This window comes from Plecotus auritus, assembly GCF_963455305.1.
Source record: "Plecotus auritus genome assembly, chromosome: 8".
In the NCBI taxonomy this organism is placed as follows: domain Eukaryota; kingdom Metazoa; phylum Chordata; class Mammalia; order Chiroptera; family Vespertilionidae; genus Plecotus; species Plecotus auritus.
The window spans coordinates 30,426,523-30,445,844 of record NC_137782.1 but is presented as its reverse complement, the minus strand read 5'-3'; the positions used below and the strand labels follow the sequence as shown (position 1 = coordinate 30,445,844).

At 52.6% G+C, this 19,322-nt stretch overlaps 1 protein-coding gene across 1 annotated transcript in view; it reads left to right on the top strand.

Annotated features, from left to right (window-relative positions):
• The window catches only part of PLXNA1 (plexin A1), a 54,037-nt gene extending 50,502 nt beyond the window's left edge, over positions 1–3,535 (top strand). Inside the window, exon 32 of the mRNA XM_080686911.1 lies at positions 164–3,535. Within this exon, the coding sequence (XP_080543037.1) occupies positions 164–259 (96 nt within the window). The 3' untranslated portion in view covers positions 260–3,535. The remainder of the gene's footprint in view (positions 1–163) is intronic.
• The last annotated feature ends 15,787 nt before the right edge of the window (positions 3,536–19,322 follow it).

The following is a 19,322-nucleotide window of genomic DNA, read 5'->3' as shown; positions in this document are numbered from 1 at the left end:
TCACAGTGGTGGAAGGGATGGGATTAGGTATCTGCTGCAGAGCCCTGCCAGCCCCAGCCATGCCACTTGCTTAGTGAGTGTAACCCTCCAGGCTTCTATGAGGTGGTCCCATGTGAGCCCAGCGAGCCCGCCAGGCTCACTAACACCCTGCCTGCCCCTGCAGATCCTGATGGCCCTGGAGAAGGACGAGCAGGCTCGCCGGCAGCGGCTCCGGAGCAAGCTGGAGCAGGTGGTGGACACGATGGCCCTGAGCAGCTGAGCCACCCACCACCACTGCCCAACGGGAGATTAGTGAGAGGGCCGCAGGGTGGCCTCCAACAACAGCCAAAGCTGGGAGGTCCCTGGAGGCAGCCTTCCCCCACGTGTGCCGAGTGCCTGTGTGCTCGGGGCAGGCGTGCGGGCCAGCGTCCTCCCCGCCTCTCTTCCCCCTGGCTGGGGGTCCTGGTTCTTACTGGTGTGGGTGAGACGGTGCCTGCAGCACCCTCCGTGCCCAAAGCTGCTGGCCACAGGGCAGGTGGATTCCAGTTGCAGCTGGAGACCTTGGAGACGCCGGAGACTGTTGAAGACCTGGAGAGTAAGGCTGGGCCCTCTGGGAGGAGGGATGCCCGTCTGGTTGTCTCCTCGAAGCCAGGCTGGCGAGGCCAGAAGGGCCAGGAAGAGGGGCTGGAGGGGGTCAACCTTCTCGGCTTCCCTGGCAGAGTATAAGGGCTGAGGCCTGTCTGGCAGCCTGGGAAGGCTGAATGCCAGGCCTGGCCCAGGTGAGCCGAAGTCAGTCTGGACTGTTGCCACCCACCTGCCACCCTCACGCTTGCTGCTGCACCACACCACCATCCTCCGATTCACCGCGTGCTCTGCGGTGGAGGCAGGAGCACCTCGCCCAGAGAGAGGCCCAGCTCCCTCCTGTGGAGGGGCTGCAGGAAGGCAGCGCTCCCCGCTCCCAGGTGAATTCCAGAAGGACTCAGCGACTCCTTGTGTGTCCTCAGGGCTGTGCCTCTGGGGGCCACTGGGGTCTGGAGCTCCAGTCATGAGCACACATTCCCATTATTTATTCCTCCACTGCATCCGCTCTGGGCAAGCTCTCCAGCATGGAGCTCCTGGGAGCAGCCCGACTGTCCGATTCCCTCCCTGCATCTGTCTCCCCCTCTCTCCACATCCACCTCCAGCGGCTTCCAGCCTGGCATCTCGGCAGCATGCTGGCCCCTCACACGCAATGGGACGTCTGGGGCTATTTTTTGTTCTTTAGGGGGAACAAAGAAATCCTGCTGCACTCTGTTGGGGTGGCCAGGATCATGGCAGAGCCGGCCAGGAACATGGCAGGGTCCTGGGTCATACTCTGGCCTGGCTGGGAGCAGGACACAGTGACCAGAGGGCCTGGTGGTTGGCTCTGTCCACCCTGCCTTCAGTAAGCAAGAGAGAACAAATTTTTAACTAAAACCCTGTACATTAGTATATATATGTGTGTGTGTGTGTATATATATATATATATATGTATATATATATATGTGGCTCTAGCCTCAGTCTCCAGCCCCAGTGGGGTCCTGTATAGCTGACTGGAGGAGGAGAAATTTTACAAACAATTTAGAATAAGAAAATTAAGGCAGTGGGAAAGCAATACCAAATGGTCGTGAAGCAAGTGGCCAGATTCCCTGAGTGGAACACTCCAGGCCTCCACCCCTCGACCTGTGGTTTGTCCTGTTTTTTTTTTTGTTTGTTTGTTTTGATGTATAAAGGAGAGAACTTCTCTTGGCGCCCCACCCCCACCCCACCCCCAGCTTCCAGGGCGAGGGGCTGTGAGTTCCTGCATGACTGTGCTAGCGTTAAGTCTGACTTGATCTTTTTAAAACTGCAAGTGTTGAATACTAGAGATGTTAGACACTTTTTAAAATGTTTTTTAATTAGTCACTTGTGAAAGCAGACAAGCGGCCCCCCTCTTCAAGTTCACTTTTTTGACGGTACTAAAGATTCCCATGGACTTTAAGGGACAGCTAACTGTGGCCAGCGTCATCTTGAGGACCCCGCTAAGCTGCATGGGCCAGGCCGCACACCTCTGAGATGGGTTAAGGGCGGCCCCTTGCGTGGGGAAGCAGCGGGGAACCTGAGAACCTGACTGGGACCGGGGAAAACGGTTCCCCCTCACCCGCTCCGTGGGTAATGAGCAGGCTCGGTCTCCCGCCGCCGTGGATGAGGAGCTGGAGCCCAGGCAGCCCCTCTGACACTCGTGCAGCCCGCGTGGGCTCGTCCCTGGGCCGGCGTGGGGGCAGAGCTGAGGCCTGTCAGAGATTAAGCTTGCTTTTTGGTGGCCACTGCTCTGGCCTGGATTCCAGTCCCAGGTGCACCCTGCTCCTCTCTGATGCTGCCTGGCTGTGCCTGGCTGTGGGCCTCATTTCCTCCAAAGTCTTCCCTGGATGCTGGCTTCCAGTGGAAGCCCTGTTCTTCCAGTTCCCTGCTCGGCCCTCTTCAGAATCCAGTTCCAACCCTTCGTCCGGAGGCCTCCCGCCTGCAGACAGCCCCGCGCTCACCTCCCGAGGCTGCTCCTGGGGAGGGGGAGGGGGAGGGGAGGCCCACCTAATAGCGCACACCTGTCAGGCGCAAGCACTTTAGCAATATCTGTTTACATATGAGCTGATCAAGCTGATTCTAAGCCTGCTGTCTGCTCAGTGCAGCAGGTCCCGCACCTCCCTTCCCGCCAGATCTTGGAGTTAGGTTCTGAGTTCTTGTCAGTGGCTCTCGGTCCTCCAACCTCTGTAGCACCCCAGGCGCTGGGCCCAGGCACTGCACCACCACCTCCCAAGCATTGTCCTGCCAGGGGCTCTGACCCCGAGCTCTGGCACTGGCCTGAGGGGGGGGGGCTGGCAGGAGCCTGGAGATGGAGTGCTACTCTGCAATGAAGGCCCCTGTGCAGGCCCAGATCCAGGGAGTCTGGGCTGCAGCACAGAGTGCTGTGCAGGGACACCGCGCCCCCCCCCCCCCCCCCCCCCCCCGCCAGGCACTGCTGCTATGGCCTGTCCTGCCTCCGGCTGTCCCTTCCAACCTTCCCCACTCTTGTCTCAGGAGTGCCCAGGGACAGCTCATGCCTTGGTCTGGGAGCCCGGCCTCTCAATATACCTCGAGCTTGCCCTGCACTCCCTGACCCAGGGCGGAGCAGCCAGGGTCACCCCAAGATGGAGGGCCCTAGATGTTCCCCCCTCCCTGGTCTGACCTTGCTGAGAGCCTCCGCCCTGGTTCTTCTCCCAGTTCTGGATGTGATGGCTCATGTTGGTGCTACACACGCTAGAATAGATATATTTACAGAGAGATATTTTTAAGATGAAGCCCACAATTAGCTGTCCTTTACCGCCACAGGGCCCCCACCCAAAAGAAGAGCAATCACTTGGCGGCCTGAGCCGCCCCTGCCACTGCCTCTCCCAGGAGCAGAGTGGCTGAAGGGGCGCTCAGCCCACAGATTGTGTAAATACACGGTCATTTCCTATTTTACTGTTCAGATTTAGTACTTGTAAATACAAACATTAAGGAGAGATTAAACATTTTTGCTAAAGCTCATGGCTCTGGGCTTTTCTTGCTGAAAGGGGTGTGGGGGTGGCATGTGCCAAAGACTGCAAGCACATCCTTGCTCAGAAGTGTCAGCTATGCTAGGACTAGGGGCCACAGGTGCCGATTGGCCTCCAGGGTTTCAGCCGCCCCACAGGTGTGCTGCCCCGGCCAGGACTGCATTGCTCCTGTGTGCGAAGAGCCTGCAGGTGTCTGGGCCTTGGAAGCACTTGGAAACCCCCGGAGCCTGTTGTCCAGGGGGCCCTGCAGTGTGCTTTTCAGAGGCTCCCCAGGGTTTCATGTGCAGCAGGGTTGTGGGCCCCTGGCTCAGAGTAGTGGTTCCCTGGGAGCCCTTTAAAATGCGGGCTCTGGTACAGAGGGCCTGGGGCAGTCCCGATGCCTGTGGCCAGCAAGCTCTGAGGACCTGAGGCCATAGTTCTGGGACTCCACCTTGAACAGCAAGGGGCTAACACCGCATGCCCCTGTCTTTCTCTGCCAGGAGCTCTGTTTGGAGCCTTGCAGCCGAGAAAGCCTGTTTGGGGAATGTTGGCCTTCCCAGCACAAGCCCCTATTCCATCCCGTGGAAATGATGGCATACGTCTCTGATGGTGAAGGTGTGGTGCGGCCTTTGCTGGCTGTGGTCCCATTTTCTCCATGGCCAACAGGGATGGCCCTTCCTGCCCAGGGGTCAGATGTGATCATTTTGGATGAAGCAAGCCGGGGTCTGGGGGACACAAGTGTGTTGTGTCCCCAAAGGTCATATCTGGTTCTGCTCTGTACCTGACCTTCAGGTTACCGCCAGGCAGTGACAATGACAGAGGCTGATTGCTCACTTGTAGTTCAGCCACTGTCCAAGCTTGGCCGGTGAGTCAACTGGTTTGGACCTCACAGCAACCGTGAGGTAGGGGTTATTATCCCCAACGTATAGACAGGATGCTGAGGGACACACAGGTGTTGCCCAAGGCTGCCCCGTGGTAAGGGACGGCCAGACTGAAAGCAAGTCCCAGCGAATCAGGAGGGAGGTTCCCAGGGCACCCTGGCAGCACTCTGGCCTGCCTTCCCACAATGGCTCCCCTCCGTGTGCTCTGACAGCAGGCCATAAGTCCTAATACCTCCTGCTCCAAATTGGGCCCGCCCTGACAGCCGGGCTCAGGCATCACGCTCAGCGCCAGGCTCAATCACTAAAGAGAAATCAGTATAATCACCATGAAATTGCATCAGAAGCAAATTTAGCAAATGTGGTCCAGTCTGGGGTGTGACGTGGCCTGTTCCCGTGGGTCGGTCCCCTCCAGCTTCCTGGTATAATCAGCCCTGCCTCAATTACCCTCGTGAGGCTGCCAGGGCCCCAGCCCACCAGCCGAAAGCGGGTGATCATCTCAGCTGCAATCAGCACACACCGTGCAGCGATCAAGTGTAATTATGCAGCTGGCACAGCGCGGGAAGAAGGCAGGCGCCTTCTGATTGCCGACCCCGTGGCTCACCAAGGGAATTAAAACCATCAGCTATTAATATGGGGGCTGTCTGCCTACGCAGGGCATGTGGATGGGGGTGTCTGGGTGGCAGAGGGTGAGGCTAGCCCGCGATCCAGCACCTTCAACTGCATTGTGATGGGACGGCACACGAGCTCTGTGAGCAGGCATCAAATAGTAGGCCAGACTGAATAAACACCAAGGTAACTGCATCTGGGTCAGAAGAAAATATAATCGCATGTGACGGTAGCCAGGGGGACAGGGTAGGCCGCTGGGGAGGCGCAGTGGTGTGGAGACCTGAGGGACGAGGGGGACCGGCCATGGTGGTATCAGAAGAGCGCTCCCTGAGTCGAACGAATGGGGCCTGCCTGAGCAATGGGGCGAGGAGGCAGGGTGGGCACTGTGTGAGGAGAGGCAGCAGGTGTCCAGACCCAGGATGGTCCGCATCCTGGGGGGCCTCAAGCCTGAACAGCAGTAGACGGGCTGTTCTGAGCTCCTTGGGAAGCAAGGAGAGTGGGCTCTGTTAGCATCTGGAGGCCATGGGACTAGAGGGCCAGAGGCTGGAGGAGGCCAGAGACCATCTGGGAGACTCCTGAAGACGTCTCCCTGTGACCTTGGCCCCAATGTACCCCTTTGGGGCCTTCCTGGAGACCCGACAGCCCATCAGATGGTGTTGTTCTGTGGGAACATGTGGGCTTTCTGAAAACAGAGCTGTGTGACTTGTTCTGATCCATCATTGGATTGTCAGTGGCAGTGGCTTGAGTCATACCTGAGCTGGACAGGTACCTGTGTTTCAGGTTCACTACCCACCCCCAGTCATGGCAACTATCAGTGTGTCTCTTTCACATTGATGTCTGTCGCCCTCCCTCCCTCCCTCCCTCTCTTCTTCTTTCCTTTTCACTCTACCTGAAAAGCAATGGGAAAAATATCCTCAGGTGAAGATTAAAAAAATAAATAAACAGTTAAGATGTTCAATTTTACATTATGTGTATATCGCCACCTTTTAAAATAATAATAAATTAAAGAGTCTGAGCTTTATTGTGCGGACAAGAGGGCCACAGAATATTCTGCAGCAGGAGCACTCGGCTCTTCCCTTCGGCCTTGGTGGTCTCTTCTATACCTGGGCTGCAAGGACTTGGTGACCCCACACCTCTGGCTGCAGTCCCCGCCTGGGTCCCACCTCCCACAGCCTGAAGCCCCAGCTCCTACAGGAAGATTCCTTGGGCATCCCCACCCTGCTGTGACCCAGCACCAGGTGGTCCTGTGTGTTCCTGCCCCTGCTGGGCTTGGGACTCCAGCCTCTCTCAGTTGGTGGCTCCCAGGTGAAACGTCCTCAAGCCCAGCTTTCAAAAACACTGGCCCTAACTGGTTTGGCTCAGTGGATAGAGCGTCGGCCTGCGGACTGAAGGGTCCCAGGTTCGATTCTGGTCAAAGGCACATGCCTGGATTGTGGGCTCGATCTCCAGGAGGGGGCGTGCAGGAGGCAGCCAATTAATGATTCTCATCATTGATGTTTCTCTTCCTCTCAAATCAACTAAAAATATATTTTTTAAAAAAGCGTTTCTTGTCAGTGGAGCAGGTCCTTTGTGCTCAGTACGGATGCAGTGTGTGACGTGCTCCTTGGCCCCAGGGGCTGGAGTCCTGGCTCTAGACGCTTGGCTGGACTCGGGTTCCATTTCCAGGGAGCAGGCCCTTGCTTCAGGGGCAGCGGCCAGGACCAACCTTGGCCATGCCCTCCTGTCACACCCCCAGGTGTCCCACTACTTAGGCGGGCCCCTTGCCTCACCTCTTTCGCTTCCTGGGACACCCGGGGTCCTCCCAGCAGCCTGGAATGCTCCTCTAAATACACTCTCTCCTTTTTAACCTGAAGAAATTATTTAAAAGGGAAACTTTCTGGCACTGTCATAAGTGAATGACCAGTATCGCTTGCCATAAATAGGTGATTGAAAAAATAGTACAGTAGAAGTAAAAGTAATATAAAGTTTTAGCAACAAGGGATTGAGCACATAAAGCCCTTCTGTCTATTAAGTTACCAAGTGCCAGTCAGGCATGGGGACACCCAGGACCCAGATGCAGCTCTCCCTGTGTTCTCAGCTGAGCCTGCACCCTCTGCTTTCAGTTCCCTCACTGGCAGCAGCCAGCCCTGGCAGGAGGCTGGGGTGGGAGGAGGGAAGGGCCCTGCAATCAATCCCCCAGGGTGTCTCTCCCGGCCCCTCCTCCCCCCCGCCCCGCACTGTCTGGCAGCCCAGCTCTGAGCCAGCAATGCCATTTCTGTCAGCTGCTCCTTCCGCGGGGTGGCCATGGCTCCTGCCCTCTGCCTCTCCCTGCTGTGAAGTTCCCTCTGGGGCACTGCTTCTTTCCACTGCTTCTTTCGCGACTGAACCCTGCCTGGGAGAGTCCCCAGCTTCAGTGAAGGTCAGGTCTGTCCTGCCTAAAATACTCACTCACCACCGGGGTGGCAGCCCACATATTTCAAATACCTGGCATCAGTGGACCTGCAGGGTGGTCCTGCCCCAGTGTGTCCCTGCTCCTGCCCTGTGTGGCTGAGTTGCACCTTTCCTCCCTTTTTTCCATTGGCTTCCAGCCACCTCCAGGGGAAGCCCCCAGGGCCCTCCCCCAGACACCAACGGTGCCCCCTCCCCATGTGTGTGAGCAGGGCAGTATCTGTCTCCCGTGGGCTTGGTCTCTCTGGCAACAGCCCCACACAGGTGTGTGACATTCCTGACATTCTTTATATGTTTGCACGGCCTGAAAGGACAGAGGGTAGGGTGCAGCAACAGTTTCAGTCCAAGAACGAGAATGAGAGAGGTCTCATTTCTCTTGCTGGAATGAATTATTTAAAAGTAGTTTTCAAGATACAAATTTATCTTGAAGTCAGCAGTCTGCAAGAGGGGCAAGGGGCATTCCTGGCTTGGAAACCTGGGTCTTGTGCTTAGTACTGTGTAATGGGGCAAGCCTTGGTCTCTTCCTCATCCTCAGTTTCTTCATCTGTAAAATGGAAGAACAACTCTACCAGCCTGTCAGGGTTGACAGTAGAATTGTATGATAACCTTCGTGTAAAAAAAGAGTAACGGGAAGTATGTTTGAGGTGCGTGCAGGTGCGTTTTCATGCCTGCAAATCCTAATACTAGTATCCTGGAGGGTGAATGACTATCCAGAGCAAAGGAATTCTCCCATCACTTCTGGCCAAAGCGCCCACTTCCTCTGTGAGCCAATGGACGGGAGCAAAGGGGGATTTCTAAACCTCAAGAGCCGGAAGCAGTTTTAAGATGCAGAGACCACTCAGGAGTCCCTGCCACAGTGGGCAGGGTTGGGGTCCAGAAAGTCTAAAGACAGGAAGAGGAACCTGCCGGGGTGAGGGAGCATGAGCAGCAGCGCATGTCCCAAAGCCAAGGTGTTCAGTAAGGAACCGAGGCTGGGGCAGAGGTGCCTGGGGTCAGGGCTGTTGTGCCAACAACTCCAGGGAGAAGCGTTTACTGTGGTCCATGCTGCTGGTTCTGCAGGGCACAGAGTGCCCTGTGTGGTGAGATGCTTCCCCCACCTCCAGGCTGACAGAGGAAGGGACCCCCCTTCCCTAGTGGCAGGAAGCCTGCTGAGTTTTTCCCTAGACCCCAGTGTCATCTTGGGAAGAAGGAAGAAAAGGGAGGAAAAGCCCTGTTAGGAAGTTGAATTGTGACTTAGACACAACATTTTTTACAACAGAAACTGTGTTAAAACAAAATAAATAGTAAATAGCACGAGACTGAGATATTTTTTAAAGTTTAAGGTTTTGTTCCTATTTCCCAGTGGGGCTGAAGCTTAGGAGCAAGATCAGATAAACTACAGACAATTAAGAGGCTACGCCCAGCCGGGTGTAGCTCAGCAGTTGAGCGTTGACCCAGGAACCAAGAGGTCACCAGTTCGATTCCAGGTCAGGGCATCCAGGGGTGGGCAAACTTTTTGACTCGAGGGCCACAGTGGGTTCTTAAACTGGACCGGAGGGCCGGAACAAAAGCATGGATGGAGTGCTTGTGTAAACTAATATAAATTCAAAGTAAAGGAGCGGAGGGGAGAGCAAGAGAACCGGATAGAACAGCCGGATCTGGCCCGTGGGCCGTAGTTTGCCCACGGCTGGCATATGCCCAGGTTGCGGGCTCGATCCCCAATGGAGGGCATGCAGGAGGCAGCCAATCAATGATTCTCTCTCATCGTTGATGTTTCTATCTCTCTCTCCCTCTCCCTTCCTCTCTGAAATCAATAAAAATATATTTAAAAAAAAAAAAGAGGCTACATGACCAGAAATACCTGAGCAGAGCTGTGTGCATTTTCAACCCTAGAGACTGTGCTGGGCTGAGGTGCAGAGTGGAGGTCTGTAAGCTCTGCCTGCCTTGATCTTGGGCAGTGGTCGGCAAACTCATTAGTCAACAGAGCGGCAAACCTCGGCTCACGAGCCGCAATTTGCGGACCACTGGGAACTGCTCCTCTTCCCAACTCTGGGCAGCTGGCCACGCCTCCTGACTGACACATAACCCCAATCAGAGCATCCCTTCCTCCTGTCAGGCTCAGCAAGTCACCTGAAACTGTTGAAAAGGAGAATGCTCCTTTATTTGATGAGTTTGTAAGCCAATAGCTAAGCTGAGCCACTTTAAAAGCCTGCCCAGGAGTGCAGCCAGATCAGAGGAATGTGGAGCCAAGAGCTGATAAAGAGAGGAAAAAGAGGTAGGAATGAGAGAGAGAAATAAAGAGAAAGAGAGGGAGGGTGGAAGAGATAGGAAGAGGGGGAGAAGTCAGAGGGGAGAGGAAGATGCAGCTGTCCCCAAAGACAAGCTCTCTTCTGGCCTTTAATTACATTAGACAAACCAATTCCTTCTTCTCCTGGCTTTGCTCAAATCAATCTGCCACGTGCAACTTCTAGGATGCAGACCTGCACTGTTCAATGCGATGGCCGCTGTCTACTGAGAACTTCAAATGTGGCCATTTCGAACTCAGAGGTGCTGGGAGTGTAAAATACACATCCGATGGAAAATATCTCATTAAAGTTATTTATACTGATTACATGTTGAAATGATAATACAGTATATTGGATAGATAAGGTTAACTATGTCATTAAATTTAATTTTACTTGTTCCTTTTAACTTTTAAACATATGGCTATTAGAAAGTTTAGAATTGCATTTCTGGTTCATGTTATGTTTCTATTTGACAGAGTAGGACCAGACCAATTTTCTGGAATAAAAGAATATGCTTTTTTATTGTGCATGCCTCTGTGTGTGCGTGTGTGCGTGTGTGTGTGTGTGTGTGTGTGTGTGTCTGACTTAACACTAACTGCTTCTGAGGAGACTGCTTTCTGCTAACCAGGGGGTCCTTGGTTTTCTGAGGATGTGGTGGATCTGGGCATGCGAGTTTGGCTGGAACTGGGGAAGAGAGGAAACACTCTGCGTCTTATTTTCTAACTGCTTCGTGTAGCTGTAGTTCACCTGTGCCGAGGGTGCGGTTCAGTGCTTTGTAGAGCATTCACATGGCTGTACAACCATCACTGCACTCAGTTTTAGAACATTTTCATTGCCCCAAAAGAAAACGCTTTCACCTTTCCTCCACTGCCCCCACCCTCCTCCCCACAGTCCCTGGCCCCACTAATCTACTCTCTATCTCCAGAGGCTGCCTATTCTGGGCATTTCATATACATGGAATCACACCGTACGGGGCCTCTTGTGCCTGGTTACTTTCCCTTCGCGAAACGTTTTCAAGGTTCTTCCGTGTGTGGCATGATCAGTACTTCATTCCTTTTTTATGCCTGAATAACATTCCATTGTGTTGTTAACCTAAAAATAAAAGGCCAAAGTGAGACACAACAAGCATTTATTTGTGATAAAAAGAATAGCTCTTTGGAAAGCAGTGATTTGGGCAGAAACCCAAATAGTGTTCAAATTAGACAAAGGCGATGGGTATTGATGAGGAAAGGAAGGGGAGCAGTTGAAGGACATTTGAGTTGTTTCCACGCTCGGACTGTTAGGAATAGCGCTGCTGTGAACAGTTGTGTACAGATGTTAATGTGGATGTATGTGTCATTTCTCTGGAGGGGATACCTGGCAGTGCAGTTGCTGGGTCATATGGGAATTTTGTTTGGCAGCTGAAGGACCTACCAAACTGTTTTCCACAGCGGACGCACCATTTTCCATTCCCACCAGTCAGGTATGAAGGTTCCATTGTCTCCACATCTTTTTCAGTACTTACTGGTATCTGTCGTTTAGGTTATAGTCAGCCTGGTGGGTGTGAAGCAGTACCTCATTGTGGTTTTGATTTGCATTTCACTGATGATCAATGAGGCTGAGCATCTTGTCATGTGCTTATTGGCTACTTATTGGCTATGTACATTCTTTTGAGAAACCTCTATTCAGATCCTTTGCCCATTTTAAAATTGGTTATATGTCTTTTCATTATTAAATTATAAAAGTTCTCTATATATTCTAGATTCAAGTCCATTATCAAATATACAATTTGCAAAAAAAAAAAAAAATGTTCTCTCATTCTATGGGTTATCTTTTCACTTACTTGGAGTTGTCTTTCAAATGCTCAGCTTTTAGTCAAAGAATGAGAAATCTGATGTTAGGTTCAGGGGTGTGGGATGGAATCCAGGGAAGAGAAATTGGAGCTGGCAGGCAAGGCAGTGCCTGGGAAAGACAGAGAGAAAGGAACTCTGAAAACACCAGAAATATAGAGTACAAGCTCCTTTGAATCTGTTACCTGGTGATAAACTTGGTTTCATTTTTACATTTTAAAAACTCTAGTAAAATACACATAACAAAATTTACCTTCATAATCATTCTTAAGTATACAGTTCAGTGACATTTTGTACATTCACATTGTTGTGCAACAATCGCCACCCTCCATCTCCAGAACTTTCTCCCTAAACTACAACTTTCCGTTCTCCCCACCCCACCCCAGCCACTGCCACCCACCACTCTTCTTTCTGTCTCTATGAATTTGACTACTCTAGGGACCTCATATAAGTGGAATCATACAGTATTTGTCTTTTTGTGACTGGCTTACTTCACTTAATCATGATGTCCCCAAGATTCATCCATGTTGTAGCATGTGCTAGAATTTCTTTCCTCTTTAAGCGAGAATAATATTCCAGTGGAGACTGCCATCCAAGGGATCATGGTTATTTCTGTGGGTGATCTGAACCAGGGCATAGAACGTTGTCAAGAAATTTTACAGCCGCAGACTCTACGGGAGGAGCTTACAAAGGAACTCCTTGCTGGACTGTCTCAAAATCTGAGGTTCTTTTCCAGCAGTCCCCTGGCTCTGGTTTACTTATAGGAGCCCCTCCATCTTCTCTCTACCACCAGGACCCAGTAGTTGGTATCAGGGACATCTGCTCAGAGCTGCTGTGGCCACCAGCTGGTGAGAGGTCAGAATATTCCTCAATTTAACTTCCCACTAGTTGAGACTGTCACCTTCTGCCTCCACCCACAGAGGTCGCCGGACACCTGGGGATCCTGCTTGGACATCAGTGGAAAGGACATGAACCCCTGGCCCATCGCTCATGGCGGGTAATCCTGGATTAGGAAGGAACTGCAAAACTGCAGAGCCACTTCAGCCAGGGTGTGTTCCCAGCATGCCTGCTAAAGGCCCATTAAACTTGGGGCTGGTCGGGGCGGGAAGAGGGCTCGAAAGCTGATAGGCAGTCATTCTTGATTTCTGCCAATTGAAATACTTCCCATAGCAAATGACCCTCAAAACGTCTTCCACCATGAGACTGAGTTGAAGCCAGGAGAAGCTATGTCCCCACAGCTCTGTGCAGGTGGGGCTGGCAGATCTGTTGGGAGGGGCTGCCATGAGAAACGTGTGGTCTGCCATCCTGGTATAAGGTCCCCAGGTTATGACCTCTGGATTCTAGAAGCTCCCTATGCATCAAGGCCTAGTCATTCTAAGGTTTGCTGATCTGAATTCTCCATCTGTTTTCTCAGGGGCCGCCTTTTCAGTGAGACTTCCATACCGTGATTTGTAATGGCCATTACCCCTAAACTGTCTCCAGCTCTTCATCCTGCTGCAGTTTTCTCCCACGCACCCATCACCATCATTTCGGTTGCCTTGTTTATTGCCCTGTGAGGGCAGGGCTTTTTCCCGTCTTGGTCCCTGCTGTGTCTTCTGCACCCAGAGCAGTGAAGGGCGCACCGCAGGCCCTCAGGAAATATCTGTTGCATGGTAATGGCTGCCTGGTCTTTGCACAAGCATGGCCCACACTTTTATGTGGCCATCCTCGCCCATCTTCAGCCAGGGGCATCAGCACCGTTTCTCCTGCAGGTGTACAGCTGTCACCCATTCAAGGCAGGATTAGCTGTCTCCACAGCCTGGTCCCAGGAATCTGCAGGACCCTGATAATTCCCCTCCCCCGCCGCCCCTCCTCCCCAGAGCAGAGCCTTTGTGCCCCTCACACGGAGGACCATTTCTCCTCCATAACAATGCTCCCAACTCTGACTTGCCCACAGAACTCTGGGTCCAAACAGCACTCCCCTCCCCATGAAGAAGCCACCGCAGGCTCAGCACTGGGGAGTTCCAAGGCTGCCAGGTAGATTGCAAAAGTGGCTCCTTTTTCTCCCTATTACGGCCTGTGCTGCTCTTCCCAGGAGGATGCAGGGTCATTCCCCACCCCTGCGACTCACCTGGGTCCACAAAGCGTGGTTGAAGTGCTGGTGTGCCAGTTCTGAGACTGGGCCTCAAGAGACCTCAAGGCGTTCTTTCCCTGGGATTGCAGGGACGCAGCTGGGCCGGCCAAACAGCTGGAGGACGAGAGGCCATGTGCAGTGGAGGCCAGCTGTCTTGGCCATCCAAGGCCAGCTGACCTTAAACATATGACCTGTGGGCCTGTGAACAATAATTAATGTTTGTAATTTTAAGCCACAGAGCTGGGAGTGGTTTGTTAAGCAGAAGGTTGCTTTTAAAGTGAAGGACACCCAGTTGAATTTGTATGTCAGGTAAACAATAGAAAATTATTTATTGTGTCAACATAAGAACGGTCCAAACCTGTAAGAATTTTTTATGAGTTAATTTAAGCCAAACTGACAACAATTGCCGGGAAGCAAAATCTCAGTGGATTGAGAAAATGCTCCGAAATACGGCAGTTTTACCACTTATTTTATATATATATCAGAATCAAAGGGGAAGATGTAAGGGGTTTTCATGAAATCCACTGGTGCTAGAAAGCAAAGCAGGGAGATCCCTGGGGTTGGATAAAAAGTAAAAGGAATAGACACATGCTTCTTTTACACGGTGGGTATAGGATAGCTAACAGTTGATAATTAACATGATAATAATAACAATGAGGGATTTGTGGTCTCTGCTCTGGTGCATTGGTTGTGCTTTGAAAGGTCTGGAAAAAAAGGAAATTACCATAGATGGGAAAAAAGACAACAGATAGGCTCAGGTAACGTGAAGATTGAGCGATGTTGGGGAAAAACAGCAGCCTGGGACATGACTACCTGCCACGACCTGCTTTTCGGTAATACGTTTTCATTTCAGACCATCCTATGTGGTTACTTCAGGTCGTGATTTCGGCTGTGGTCCTAATGTGGCTTTTCCTGCCTGGTTCCCCTTCCCCCTGTTCTCCAGGCCTCCTGGAGAGCCTGCCGCTAGCCCTGGCCATCCATTCAAGGAGTTTCTGTTGCTTGTAATCAAGAACCCTGAGGATTCCAAGGTCCTCGTGTCTGTCAGGCTCTGGAGTCAAACTGCCAAGATGCTGGCCAGCTGGTTGGGCCGTCTCCCTCGGTCACTTAGGACACCGTTCCCTGCAGTCGGATGAGCCAGGCTCTGGGAGTGGGAAGGATCTGTGTATACTCCCAGATGAAAAAATGATGCCCCATACACTGCCCCACACAGTATACTGGCCCTGTGTGCTGAACTTCCCTGGCTCCCACTGAAGCTGATCCAGCTTTTTCCTGCCCCTCCAAGGCCCCTGATGACAAGCTCAATATCCAAACATTCTGACACTACAGTTCATTCACCCCCCCCCGCCCCCACCCCCAACCACACTCTCCACCATGCCTGGGGCTTCAGAAATGTCCTGAAATATTCCAACAAACTACGTCCCGCCGGGCAAGAAGCCAGTCTCCTTGCCTTCCTCCAGCCACTTACTGGTGATGAGCCATCGTGGAGTCCAGCACTGAAGAGTCTGTTCCCGTGGGCAGCCGAGTGGCCCCATCAACATGGGGGGCTCAGGCCTTGTCGCTCGTGCCCAGCTTGGTTCTCCCAGACTTCTCATGTTCCCTTCGAGCAGGGTGTGTAAACCTGGAGACTTCTGTATTACACCATTCCTTCAGTGTTTCTGACTTTGGTACCTTCAGTTACAGATGACAGAGTGCTCCTCCTAAGACCCTTCCGAGAGGTCTGGCTTCTGTAGCTCCAGTGGACCTGCTCCCTGTCGCAGGGCCCATATCCCAGGCGGGCTTGGCCTGTAATTTCCTCTTCTGCCTCTCAGGTGCTGGGGCTCACGGTGGCAAAGTCACTTCCACAGTTTCTGGGGCCATCCTTTCCTAGGAGGGTGTGTCCTGTGACGAGGTGCGGGGGTGGGAGAAGTGGAGGGGGGTGTTCTCCTTGTCTAGGTGATGACTTTGCATTGCAGCTTTGGTCAGAAACTGTTTCCCGGCACTGACCAGAGCCATCGGCCAGAGTTCCCAGTTGCAGGCAAGCAGAAGCAGACGCTGATTTGAACAGAACCAGAATTTATGGAGAGGCTATGGGGCACCTCACAGGACCCCCAGGAGTCTACATGGGCCACCTCTGATGCCCAAGCACACAGCAGGAAGCAAGGGGATAAAGAGGGTAGGTGCAGGGGTGAAGGTCCAGGCTCTCTTCCGCCGATGGTGCATTATAAGGACCAAAGTTGAGGCAAGTTAAGGGTCTGACACAGAAGGTTCCTGGGGCCAAGGACACGCGTGTTCTCTGGCAGCAGCACAAGAGCAAGCGTGCCTAGCCATGAGCTGTCACATGCAAACTAGCCAGTTGGCAGCCTGCCAGGGCACAGCTGTGGGTTTTAGCTGGAAGAGGACAAGAGGGTCCTGAATGGGTGTCACCAGTGGGTGACCAATTTAAGACCTCACAAAAATGAAGTGACTCATAGGTTTAACGTATCATGCATATTCAGTGTTGCATATTTAGTATCACGAATACTTAGTGCCTGGCTGGTTCTTCCGTCCCTTTTTATCTATGGTTACCACACTTGTGTTGTGTTCTCTAGCATGTGTCACAGATCATTAACTACTTATCTATGCTTCATCTTGAATTTCACTCATTCCATTTGTTTCTTACTTTCTCCAGCAGAGTTGAAGGTTCCCAAACAATATATCACATACACATTATAGTACTATTTCTTCCAAATCCTATCTAATAAAAGAGTAATATGCAAATTAATCATCACTCCGCTACAAAAATGGTGGCGCCCATAGCCACAAGATGGCGGCGCCCAGTTCTCTTAGCCCCGCCGGAGTCCCCCAGTCTGCCCAGTGGCGGCAGTCTGGGGTGTCCGGCCGGGAGGCGCCCACCCCCCATGCAGCGATCCCCGCCCAGCAGCGGCAGCCCAGGGTGTCTGGCTGGGAGGCACCAGCGCCCAGCACAATCCCCGGCCACAGCCTGGGCTGGGGTCTCAGGCCGGCAGGGCCTCGCACCCAAACCGTGCACTCCCCCGGCCGCGGCGGCAGTCTAGGCTGGGGTCTCAGGCTGGCAGGGCCTCGCACCCAAGCCGCGTGATTCCCTGGCCATGGCGGCAGCCTGGGCTGGGGTCTCAGCCTGGCCGGGGTGCGATCCCCTTCCAGCCATGGCAGCCTGGGGTCTCATCCACTGAGTCACACCAGCCAGGCAGATGTGGAGGAATCTTAAATGTTTCTTTTTTAAAAATATATATTTTATTGATTTTTTACAGAGAGGAAGGGAAAGGGATAGAGAGCTAGAAACATCTATGAGAGAGAAACATCGATCAGCTGCCTCCTGCACACTCCCTACTGGGTATGTGCCCCCAACCAAGGTACATGCCCTTGACCGGAATCGAACCTGGGACCCTGAGTCTGCAGGCCGATGCTCCATCCACTGAGCCAAATCAGTTAGGGCTGTCCAATATGCTAAAGAAAAAACCCTATCTAATAAAGAGGGAATATGCAGGGGAGGGCATTTGGGGGTGACCGGGTTGTCAGGGGAGAGCAGTTGGGGATGATCAGGCTGGCAGGGGAGCAGTTAGGCATCGATCAGGCTGGCAGGGGGGTGGTTAGGGGATGATCAGGCTGGCAGGCAGAAGTGGTTAGGGGCAATCAGGCAGGCAGGCGAGCAGTTGGGAGCCAGCAGTCCTAGATTGTGAAAGGGATGTCCGACTGCCTGGATTGGGCCTAAACAGGCAGTCAGACATCCCCCGAGGGGTCCCAGATTGGAGAGGGTGCAGGTTGGGCTGAGGGACACCCCCCCGCAGTGCACGAATTTCGTGCACTGGGCCTCTAGTTGTTTTATAAAACTACGTAACATATCACACACATTAGAGGGTGTATAAAATGTATGTGTACATATACATTTACAGCAAAACGAATGCCTGTGCACTTCATCAGTTACCAAAGGTGACATTGATAGTCATTAAGAAGTACCGGCAACTGTACTTAATGAGAGCCAGGCTGGTGTGGCTCAGTGGTTGAGCATTGACCTATGAACTAGGAGGTCACAGTTTGATTCCCGATCAGGGCATATGCCTGGGTTGTGAGCTCGATCCCCAGTGTGGGGCATGCAGGAGGCAGCTGATCAATGATTCTCTTTCATTGATGTTTCTATCTTTCTCTCCCTCTCCCTTCCTCTCTGAAATCAATAATATATATATTTTATATTATTATATATATATAATATATATATTTTTTTTTTAAAAAAAGAAGTACCTGTGAGACCCGATTCCCCAAAGTAACTCCCTGTTCTAGAATGTGTGCTGAATGTGTATTTTCTTTTATTGATGGTTTCATCCCTAAACAATATACTGTTTGGTTTGCCCATTTTTGAACTTACATAAATGAAATCACACGTATGCATTTTCTGTGATTGCCTCTCCTGCTCAGCACCAGGGTTGGAGGTAGTTGGTGTGGATGTGCAGTTTAGGCTCCTTTAAGGCACGGGCAGTCCTGGGAAGACCTCGCCCATTTTCGTGGCTGCAGAGTGCTCTGCTGTATGAATGGCCCACGAATCCCATATCCATGGACACCCGGCCCCGTTCTCTCGGGTGATTTTAACAGGGCTGTGATGAAAGCCCCATACAGCCCTGGTGCTCCTGGCTTCATTCCCAGGAGAGCAGTCGCCAGTGGTCAGTGTTCTGTGTGTGATTTTCCAGGTCACAGCAGAACATTCCCCTAGGGACCGCGGCCGTTCACTCCCCACTAGCACGAGAGCATGCCCTCTCCTCCACATCCCCACCAACATTTGATTCCCCCCCCGCCATTTTCTATGTTTTACTCATTTGGTGCTTGTGAAATGGATCCTACTGTAGTTTTCATTTGACTTTCCAAGGTTACTGATAAGGTGTATTAGTCATTTAGATGTTCTTTTTGTGAATGTCTAATTGATACCTTTTTGCCCATTTTCCTAGTACACTGCTTTATTGACTCAGAGTCTTTTATATATGTTGAATATGAATCCTGTTACAAATACCTTCTTGTAGTTTGTGACTGGTGATTTCACTTTTGTTTTTTATGGGTTTTTGGTGAATAGAAATTCTTTATCCTATCTAATAAAGAGGGAATATGCTAATTAACCATCACTCCATCACAAAGATGGCTGCATCCACAGCTGAGGCCAAGTTCCCATAAGGAGCCTTAACAAGCAATCAGCAGGGACCTGAGGCTACGCCCTCCCCCACCCCTGTGGGGCTTGACAGGGGACCTCAAGGTGCACTTCCCATCCTGCTGCTGGGCTAGGGGACCTCAGGCTGCTCCCCCCACCCCAGCACCAGGCCGGGGGACCTCAGGTCGCACCCCCCACCTGGTGGGGCTTGACAGGGGACCTTAAGGTGCATTTCCCGTCCTGGTGCAGGGCTAGGGGATCTCAGGCTGCTCCCGCCGCCCCAGTGCCAGGCCGGGGGACCTTAGGCCGTGCCCCCCCACCTGGCAGGGCTTGACAGGGGACCTCAGGCCATGCCCCCCACCCAACGGGGCTTGATGGGGGACCTCCAGGCTGCTCCCCCGGCCCCAGTGCCAGGCCGGGGGACCTCAGGCTATGCCCCCCACCAGGTGGGGCTTCACAGGGGGCTTCAGGCCGTGCCCCCTGCCCCAGCACCAAGCCAGGGGACCTGAGGCTGCGCCCCCCTGCCTGGTGGGGCTTGACAGGGTAC